The sequence below is a fragment of the Cucurbita moschata genome, unplaced genomic scaffold, assembly GCF_002738365.1.
Source record: "Cucurbita moschata cultivar Rifu unplaced genomic scaffold, Cmos_1.0 Cmo_Scf00053, whole genome shotgun sequence".
Classification (NCBI taxonomy): domain Eukaryota; kingdom Viridiplantae; phylum Streptophyta; class Magnoliopsida; order Cucurbitales; family Cucurbitaceae; genus Cucurbita; species Cucurbita moschata.
In genome coordinates, this window is record NW_019268569.1 from 84,168 (window position 1) to 94,630 (window position 10,463).

Below are 10,463 nucleotides of genomic sequence, written 5' to 3' on the forward strand. Positions count from 1 at the left end.
GGGGGGGGGGGGGGGGGGGGGGGGGGGGGGGGGGGGGGGGGGGGGGGGGGGGGGGGGGGGGGGGGGGGGGGGGGGGGGGGGGGGGGGGGGGGGGGGGGGGGGGGGGGGGGGGGGGGGGGGGGGGGGAGCACGAGTAGTTTGATTGGAAAATGAACTTTTTGTTGGCCGCCATTTTGTTTAATCGGATGATATTTCATGGTTATTATTGTTCGTGTGTGCAGCACCCTGTTATGGCTCATTAGTTTGATACTGCTGTCTGCGTTATGGAGGGGCTTTCTTCCACTGAACTCAACAATATTGTGGCCTTATGCAACTCTTATATTGACATCAGTCATTTTTCAAGAAGCTCTACGGGTTCTTTTCTGGAAAGTCTACAGGTGAGTTAATATTAACATCTCAATATCACTTGGAGAGTCTAGGAAGTAAGGATTGAAGGGCTGAATCCCACAATTCAAAATCATCTCTAAGTACTTGCAATTGTCATCTGGAGCTGAAGCTTAAAGTAGAAAGGAAAGTCACACTTTAGGAAGATAATAATAGTAATAACAATAGCTGTATTCATTGGAAATTGTAGTATTATGAGTAATTAGGTTAGAAAAAAATTTAGAAGGAAGGTTCTTCTAAAATGTAGGTGTTATGCAGCATACCTTGAAAAAGTTTGATGGCCTGCACCTCTTTGAGTGCTGAGGTGTGATGCCTCTCCTTCTTAGTATGAACACTGTTTAAAATCTGTTATAATAACTTGCTATAGACTATGGGAATTGAAAACATGTAGGTTAGATTGGGTTTACTGAGGAAGACTCAAATTTAAATGATTTGTGTCAATGCATCAAGAGGAGGAGTCTACGAAGCAGTGAAGAAATTGCTAAGATGTTTATTATTATAGATAACCATGTTTGGGCTTTTTATGCATGAGCTGCTGCTTAAAACTTAACCAGTAGCCAACTGATCACCGAACATTCAAGCCTTCTTACCATTGAACCAACATATTACACATACTAGTATATATGAAGACAGAGTTCAAGGTTTTTTCACTAAGCTATGAAGGAGTTATCTTTAGGTTTTATTAGATGATTAATATGTGATATATTGATACTCTTTTAGTGGAAAATTAGGCCAAAATTGGAAAAAGGGTGCCTTTTGACTTCGATAGATAAGTGATGGATTCATTGATTAAATTTCTCCATTAGTTCAGTGTTTAGGTTGAGCAGCCATTATTGTACATCTTTTAATTTTTTGTTCTATTGTTAATGCTTACGGTTACAGTCCTTTTTATTATCACCTTTTATTTTTAGAATATTATATCATATGTGAGATGGAGAATGGACCCCTTAGAGACTGAGATATCTTAACTGCTGAGTTATTCTTATATTGGCCCTTTTTTATGTAGTTTTTTTCTTCTTTGGGAGATTAAAAAAAAAATTAGTTAATACATATATATGCACATATTTTTTAATCTCCATATTTACATTTACTAGTGTCTACAAAGAAATCAAAACTTCATTCTAGAGTTTAAATTAGAACTGCCCAACTCTCCTAGAATTGGTAGATCTATTTGGCCTTACTATTAGGTTTTATCTTATTGGGGGAGTAGCAATCCACAATCCAGGATCATTTTTTTTCTTCCTTCCATGTCTGTAGGTTACTAATTGGAGTCCTCTTACAAGTACTAATATCTTTCTGAAATATTGCAGCCTGCTCACTTTTGGCTATTTTTTGCACCCTTCGTGTCTGCTACTTGAAAATTGTCATTGATTTATTTATTTTTTCTTTTATAATATACGTGTACTATCAATTAGATTCTAAACTAAAGTAACAGTTTCCTATAGAGTTTATAATTGTTTAGCTATAAACAATGATATACCTACGATGTCTCTGCTATTGAATTTTATAGGAAATTAGAAGACATGTTAGATGCTTTCGCTGACAGAGTTTCAAAGCCGCGTCTATATTTGACAGATAAGATGCAGATTGCTCTAGGTAAACTTTGATCACCCATGATTTAACTTATAACCTTTTGTTTCATTACAATTAGTTTCTATATAGCAAGATTTTAAAACTTTGGTATTACGTTCTTCCTATATAAATTAAAACCATGCAAAATGAGAAAAATCATGAGGCAGAATGGTAAGTCCTGCTTCAAAATACAAGAAAATATGCAAGAGAAAGAACCAATGTAATCTCCATTCCCAATTCTCTTATTAAAGGAAGCTGAAGACGGAACTTAATCGAGAAATAAATTCAACCCAAATCACTTAGGTTTACGGTGTGCGATGCTCCAAGTCACTTATTTGCAAGAAACATCTTCAAACATCCTTGTGATTTGCTCCAACCAAATACTCCATGCAATAACCGAACAGCCTACTCCACCAGATCTTACTGAACAGCCTACTCCCGACTGTAAAGTTACAGCCTGATTTTAAAAAATATGGAATCTTAAATTCTGACAAGAATTCTAATTGTGGAAACTTAGATTTAGACACCGAGCACATTGAAAAAGAGACCTTCCTAAAAGTTGCAGCCTTACTCAAGCGTCTTATTGAGTGAGGCAGACAAGAGTTGTCTCTGTATTGGAGGTAATCAGACTAACTGCACAGTCAAATGTCCTAAAGTTGAATGACATTTATAATTGCTCTCCCCTACCTTGAAAAGACAATAATTTGTGAACTGAGGGCCCAGTGATTTTAGCATTTTACCAAGTTTCCCAACCGTCTTCATTTTCTAATCTTACATGAGCTCTAACGTGCACTTCTTAATTGCTTGCAGCTGGGGGTTTAGGTCATGGTGTAGCTCATGCCGTGTTTTTCTGTCTTAGCCTTCTAACACCATCATTTGGTCCAGCCACTTACTTTGTTGATCGGTGCTCCCAGCTACCATTTTTTCTCGTCTCTGGTGAGTTCTTACTCGTATTATTTGTGTAAATACTTTGTATACCTCTGTGAGCTATATATTGTCCAAAAAATTAGGTCATTATTGTCATTCTCTACTTTTCAAAAAGCCTTGCATTCGATTCCAGCTATTCTGAGAGTTCATTTATTCCCATGGCATATTTCTGATCGTTAATTTCTTGAACATTTTAAGAGTTGTAAATGGATCACTATTATTCTACTTTTTTTCACTTAACGTTTTTCACTGAAGGCGACTTATCTAACTGTATTTTGCTGATAACCCTGCAGCTATCATTGCTCTTGCATTTGTCACTATCCATACTTTCTCTATGGTCATTGCATTCAATGGATATTCAGAGGGGAAGAAAGTGGACCAGTATTTTGTTCCAGTCATCCATCTTGCCGCAGGAATGGTGGTAAAACCCCAATCTTACTCTGGATCGTTATTTTTTTTTCCACGTCTAGTTTATTTATATGAAGAAAAGTAGCGCTTTCACCTTAGTGCTCATCGTGTAGATTTTACAATCAAGCCCTTTCTACTTGGATTTTTTTATTTTTTATTTTTTATTTTTTTTTAGTAAGAGAACATATTTCAAAGGGAAAAACAAGAAACAACCTAATGGCCGACGAAGAGAGAACCACCACCAACAAAAGCTACAATATTGCATCCCCAACTAACTTTTACAAGAATAATTTTGATTACAAACGATTTTGTGAAGAGAACTCCATTTCGAGGCCGAATACTTTGTTCAAAATCACAAATATTATCCTTGTGTTTGTGTTTCTAGCTATCAGCATAAAAATTTATAGTTTCGTGCAATCCTCAAGGAGAATAACAAGAGGGCCATCTGCGCATCTCCATGAAACCCCATCTCTTTCATTTGACCACCACCCTTCAAGAATATCATCTGGAAAACAACAAATCTAGCTAAAATTCTGCCGGAGAAAATGCCACCCCTCATATAAGTACAATGGATGAGTAGTTGATCAAAAGGGTTCCTCATCCTTATAGCATTAATAGCGAACTCTGAGAGACTGAGCTCCTTGACTATGAGCGTTTCTTCTTTGCCATCTTTCCTGAGTGCCTAAATTTCTGCAACCAGGACTGGGGAATAAAATTTTCTTTAGCACCCTTACTTCTCAGTAAGCGTATCATCGGTGATCACGGAGTTTTCAGCTTAGGCGCTCTAGAAATTAACTGAAAATAGGCAGATTCACAACTAAAAGAGCCCTAATTGTCGAAGCACCAAACCAGCCAGTGTCTTCCTAGTCAAACCTAGTCATATCAACCTTGTCTCGTGGCCATTTAGGGTGCTAAGTGAAGTTATTAAGTTTAAAGTTGTTCAGTCTGTGAAGTTAAATAATCTGTGTTTGGGATGTATAGAGTTTTTTGGTTTGAGTTTGAAATTTCGTGTTTAGGATGCAAAGTTGTTATATATGGAGTTCTGAACTTTGTGTTTATGCGTGCTATTTTTTTCTACATTTTTTTGTTGTCCCGTACAATTAGAGCTATATTAGATACCAATTTTCCAAAATTTAAATAATAATTGTTTATTTCCATCAAAGAAAATACTTTTTTTTTTTTTTCATTTTCAACTATTTAATTTATTTTTAAGTATTTCAGTGTTTTTTTCCTAGATATTCATTTTATTAAAGACATTTGTTCTAATATACTAAAGGGCATTAATATAAAAGATTGTTGAGAAAAATCTTTTATTCCAATTTTAACTCCAACTCCATTGCACATCTAGAAATTTAGCACTTTCTGGTTAAACTTGGTGCCATATTGTAACTTCATTTTTTTATGACTGTTCTATTTATCTATGATTTCAAAACCTAATAAATTTTAAGCAAAATTTGTTGTTTACTATCCTATGAAGTTAAATTATATTTTTAAATAAGAAAAATCATGACATGGACGGTTATATTTTGCTAATTTTCTAATAATTTTACAATTATCATTTAAACACAAATTTTAAAAATCTATGTGCAAGTATTCATCATTGTTGTATTCACTAGTGACACATCCTCTCCATCTTTGTACTTCAAACTTATTGAAAGTTGAATACCTATTAGAAATATTAAGTTTAGGGACTAAATTTGTTATTTAATATTTATTTATTTATTATTTTTTCTAATAGGGGTTGGTATCCAGCCAAATCTTTTCAATCAATTGTTTAGTTTACTGGAAATATTTGTAGTTGCCATAAAAAGGCTCAAGGTTCTCAACATCATTGTCGTAGCATAGTTACTAATGAAGCCTTGAATATTCTTGATTGTTAATGATCTTCTTGAAAGATATTCATTATGATTCAAAACTTTATTTCCATTCTGCCAATATTGCACTCTTGTCCTCTCCTTTGCACTCGTAGCTGTCAGCTTAAGCCGACACGTTTTTCCTTTAAACTCACCCCAAGAAATGTTCTGTACTTCAAGCATTTGAAATTCATACATTAAGATCAATACATCGTGGATCATATGTTTATTCCTCCTAATCTTTGAAGCATTTTTAGAATTCCTCAGCCTTCATATAATTTAGTAATTGTTGAATTTAAGACAAATAACACGGCCCTCTTACTTTGATCCAGCATTTCAGAAACTAGTAAACAACCAGCAAATTCCATTATTTGGTTATGCCGTATTATATCCGATCTGATATTTCACCTGATCATCATTTCTTAGTTTAGTGTTTCTTTGGGAGGAAAAATCAAGTTGACCCCTAAACTTGTAAAGTTGTATCAATTTTTTTTCTTAAAATTTTCGAACCTTAGAACTTTCTATTTCATCAAATTGCACCTCAAACTTAGATGAGTGTTGCCATCTTAACTTTAACCTTTAACAAATTCTTGCTCCAAATATTGTTAACCTTTAGTTTTAACTTTTTTTCTTCTTTTTTTTTTTGGCTAAAATTAGTAGGGCTGGTGAAAATTGAACTACAGATAAAAATTGCAGACTCTTGGTTAAGCTTTAGATCCAAATTGATAAGATTGAAAGCTTTTAGTGTTCAAATTGATAGAGGTCAAAATAGGTTTGCCCCTTTTCTTTATTATAATTCTAATTCATATTTCTCTTTTTGTTTCCAGACGCTGGTAAACTTTGCATCTGGAGGTTGTGTAATTGGTATCCCTCTGCTATATATAATGGCAAGTCTAACCTTGATTCACTGTGGGAAAATGGTTTGGAGAAGATTGATGGAAAGCCGAAGTAGCCAAGGTAGTCGGTAACATCGTTAACCCTTCTTCTGCTGTAATATTGCTAACTCAGCATCTTGAAGAAGGTATCTTCGAGAGAACATCTATTCCCCATGTTTGTTCGTCTATTATTCATTCGGGAATCTGCAAGTGAAAACACCCGTATTTTTCGATGAACACGGCGAACTCGACTTCATAGCCTATGGAAATGTCATTTGTTTCTTCTGAACAAGAATCCAGCATTAACATGATAACACATTTCTTAAAAGTACTGATTACATTTCTGTATTACTTATGGTTTCTTCAACTGTCGACTCAGATTTTGTGCTGAAGGCAAAGGGTATTGGCTGCAGCCTTCACTCAAAAGGTGAATGATTCTGCTATGGTCATAAACGAGACAACCGAACAATGCCTAAATGGATAAATACTTGAAACCACATGTAATAGACTCGATGGTTTTTTGATTTAGAAATTCTTTTTTGTTAAATGACCTAACACCACAAAATTGGTCTATAAATCAAAAAATAGACATTACATTGGAGCACGTGTTGAGATAAATATTTGAAAGTTGAAGGATTAAACTGAAAATTAATACAAATTTGGACCTAAATAGGTTTCTAAGCTAAACTTTACAAGGTTTTAACATATATTGACAGGTGAACAAATCACAAACAACGTACCTTGGCAGGATGGTCATATACATTTCTAGTTCTAGTTTGGGGAACAAGGTGTGAGGTTAGGTGATCTTGTCTGAGAAAAAAAGGAAATATACTTGACAAAAAGAATTAAATATTACAAATATCAATAAAGTATTTTAATTTATAGATTTTTTATTTAAAGAAAAAGAAAAGAATTATAGTTTCTTTTATTAATTTAAGTAATCATTTTAAACATACTTTATCTTGTTCAATTATTTTAAGGAGTTTAGATGAGGCAGGATATCAAATATGTACTTAATATTTAATTAATTAGAATCCTGAAAATACAATAGAAGAAGAAGAAGAAGAAGAAGAAGAAGAAGAAGAAGAAGAAGAAGAAGAAGAAGAAGATGAAGGTTAGAGAAAATGTGGAAGTACATTAACATTAGGTTATATTGGGAATGATAGATGAACGCTAATACTTAATACTTATAATCTCTCACTTCTACCATAGCAGTTTGGTTCATTAAAGCAGCAGCAGAGCAAGTGAATGCCACATTTTTGGTTTTAGGGAAAACACATATTTGTTGTTAATTTATACTGCCAACTATTTACATTCAAATCATATTTGACATTTCCCTCTCTCTCTCTCTCTCTCTCTCTCTCTCCCTTAACCAAACACACATCATCCCTCCCACCTCCCTCTTCTTTTTTTTCTTTCTTTTTTCTATCTTTTTTCTTCTTCTTTTTGTTTTTCAAATGGACTTGAGAATAATCAACACAAAGAAAAAAGGGTCTGCTAACACAACACACCAAATCAGAGACATTTCCTTTCCATTTCTCCTCCTTGTTGATTACTCTCTTTCTCTACTTCGGTTGAAACACCACAGGTTTTTTTCTCAATGGTGTTGTTGATGGCACATCTCGCATGTGCTACTAGATTTTGTGTTCACAAACGTACAGTGTTCACATGACCAATGAGTTGCAGCATTATCGCCACTTCTGGTTGAGCTCCCGATTCGACTGATTCCCTTACCTCGTACGCTTCTCCCTCCTTTACTACTTCCTGCTGTGTTTTTTGAGCTCGTTGTGCCGCTGCTTGCTCCATGAGAATTCACATCTGAAAGCCCGTTCTCTAATGCTCTAACTAGGTTCTCAAAGTAATTTCGAGTAACACTGTATGTGACGAACACAAAAACACGAGTTTTAAAATGTCATGTTATGCGCTTTTATATTGAAATAAGAACTGTGTTTATGAATGAGCCTTCATTTACCTGGTTAGACCAGCAAGTTTTGTGCGGAAGTCATTAAATTCTTTTGATGGACCTTCTGCACTGACGAACTGGAGCAATTCCTTTTCGGCGCATTGATGGAGCCTTTCTAATCCCGACTCGGCCTCACCTGCAGGAGAAGTAAATATCGATTTTTTAGCATCCATACCATCATAGAGAAAGTGTGTTCCTTGGTACCGCGAGAATGCAATTACCTTGCAAATACTCAAAAAACTGTCTCTTGGCATGCTCCTGTTCCGGCAGGTAATATCCATATGAATAAGTCCATTTCAAAACTCGTCTACATTCAATTATCTGCAAATAATCACAAGAAAATAATGAGGTTAAAAGATGATTGGCCTAAAATAATATTCAAAATGTAGTTTTTCTTCCTTCTATCTTTTTCTTGAAACTATTATCAATATCCTTAAAGCTCAATCTGTAACTATAATACTACAAAATCATGAAGATCCTTGAGTTATATAACTTTTTAAAATTGTTACACAATTTGAAAGTCTATCACAAGAACGTAAATCTAAGCACCAATAAACCAAAGAAATCTGATGTTTCATAGTTGGATAGTTTTGTACATGCCTGTAACCAAGCCTCTGTTATGAACTTTAGCTGAGACTCAGGAGTGCAGTGTATATCACTGAGCTTCTCAATCTAAGAAAGAACAAGAAATAAGAATTCATTATCTCCAATATTTAATAGGGCATAAAGTAAACAAGAGAAATCAGTATAACCACACATGCAGGTTCTTGTAATTCGATTTTTTTCACCCACCAACAACCAAAACAATACACATCATTCAAAAACTAGAGATGGGTATAAGACAGTTCTAAACATCGAAAGTTACGAGAACTAGTAAACCAGTAGCTCGTTAAAAACAAAAAGTTAACTAAAATAGAAACTCACATGCACATTCTGCATTTGATGCAAATCTGCGATTGCTTTTTGCCTAGACTGCAAAGGACAAAGACAGCATAACGTCAACAAGCAATAAACAAAAAGTATTAAAAACAAAACGGTTTGAAAAATGTCCAGATTCTATGAAAGAGATCAATAGTTTACCCAGCAGGTTTAAATGAAAAGAATCAATCGACTGAACAGACAAACACGAGAAAATGAGACATACACACTTAAGGAACCAAAAAAATTTTAAATAGACCTCAACAAATTGGCTTGGACAAGAAGAAAAAACGATGCATAAAAACCTAGTCAACAAGGTCTGTCCACTTAAGGAACCAAAAAAATTTTAAATAGACCTCAACAAATTGGCTTGGACAAGAAGAAAAAACGATGCATAAAAACCTAGTCAACAAGGTCTGTCCATCAAGGAGCAAAAAGAAAACCTTCCCAGAGAAAAATTTTAGGAACCACTTGCAATAGAAAAAAAAAAATTGTCCAATTGTTACCTTTCTTCTGCCATCCAACAGATGTTCAGCAAATATTACTTAATAATAAATAACGCAGCGGCTTATTTTAACAGATTGCTATATGAAGAATATGATATGACAATAATGATATGGTAGGCAGAAGATAGTGAATATTGTGAATTGCTAATAAAGAATAAGTACAATGATCTCAACCAGAAAAATTCCCGCTCGTCCATAAAAATGAATACTTTGTGAATGCAAATGAATCCAAAAAAATTTATGTTAGCCATCATAGAACTTCCAAGGATAAATCTTAGCAGGTTGACTACACCAAGAATTGAACCCAATGTTGTACCCTCTTTTTTTCTCCCTTCCCCTCTCAAGTGTTGCAATAAGTTGACAAGAAGCAAACAGTACAAACACATCAAGAAGGAAAATAAAAGAAGCATATCATAGAGGAGAAACAAACAATCATGAATCATGTGCCTCAAAGACAAATATCAGGATACTAGAGACCATGGCTAGAATTAGAAAACTATATAAAGACTAGCATATGTAAGTTGGAGATGGTTGTTCGGCATACTGTTTGATTGCTTGCCCAACGTTCGTAATAGTGAGTGTATCTTTCCAAAGAATTCTTCGCCATTTCTCTTCTTTTCTCAGCCTCGTCATACTACAATATTAAGCATAAAAAAATCAATTTCAAGGATAACTCCACAGAACACTACTGGAGTTGGTTATAGCTTGGAAGGTTCCTTACCACACCATCTTGCTTAGCTACCTCATATCGGTTGCAAGCATAGAAGCCACCAGTTCTTTCACCATGATCGGACCATGCACCAAGACACAGCCTGCACTAAATAAAATTTACGAAGTTAAAGAACAATCCAGTCGTAATGTCCATCAAAAGATGCAATCAATGAAAACCCTTTTTTCTCTGCTTAGCCCTATTCACACAACAAAGAGTGGATATATACGATCAAAATCTGTCAAATCACCCGTGTTATGATCTTTCTACATTCTGGATCATCCAAATGGCCAGTTCCAAACATTAATGAGGAAAGGAAAACTTAGATCCCCCCCCCCCCCCCCCCCC

General features: G+C 35.0%; 2 protein-coding genes across 2 annotated transcripts in view; one reads left to right on the plus strand and one right to left on the minus strand.

The window, feature by feature from the left end:
• The window catches only part of LOC111436365 (gamma-secretase subunit APH1-like), an 8,462-nt gene extending 2,083 nt beyond the window's left edge, over positions 1-6,379 (plus strand). The window contains exons 2-6 of the mRNA XM_023074134.1: positions 222-377; positions 1,895-1,980; positions 2,767-2,892; positions 3,177-3,304; positions 5,972-6,379. Coding sequence (XP_022929902.1) covers positions 222-377; positions 1,895-1,980; positions 2,767-2,892; positions 3,177-3,304; positions 5,972-6,112 — 637 coding nt within the window. The 3' untranslated portion in view covers positions 6,113-6,379. The remainder of the gene's footprint in view (positions 1-221; positions 378-1,894; positions 1,981-2,766; positions 2,893-3,176; positions 3,305-5,971) is intronic.
• Positions 6,380-7,256: 877 nt separating this feature from the next.
• Positions 7,257-10,463, minus strand: part of LOC111436343 (probable E3 ubiquitin-protein ligase ARI8) — a 7,869-nt gene continuing 4,662 nt past the window's right edge. The window contains exons 9-15 of the mRNA XM_023074094.1: positions 10,128-10,218; positions 9,951-10,040; positions 8,907-8,954; positions 8,583-8,654; positions 8,204-8,303; positions 7,992-8,118; positions 7,257-7,893 (exon numbers count right to left, since the gene is read on the minus strand). Coding sequence (XP_022929862.1) covers positions 7,617-7,893; positions 7,992-8,118; positions 8,204-8,303; positions 8,583-8,654; positions 8,907-8,954; positions 9,951-10,040; positions 10,128-10,218 — 805 coding nt within the window. The 3' untranslated portion in view covers positions 7,257-7,616. The remainder of the gene's footprint in view (positions 7,894-7,991; positions 8,119-8,203; positions 8,304-8,582; positions 8,655-8,906; positions 8,955-9,950; positions 10,041-10,127; positions 10,219-10,463) is intronic.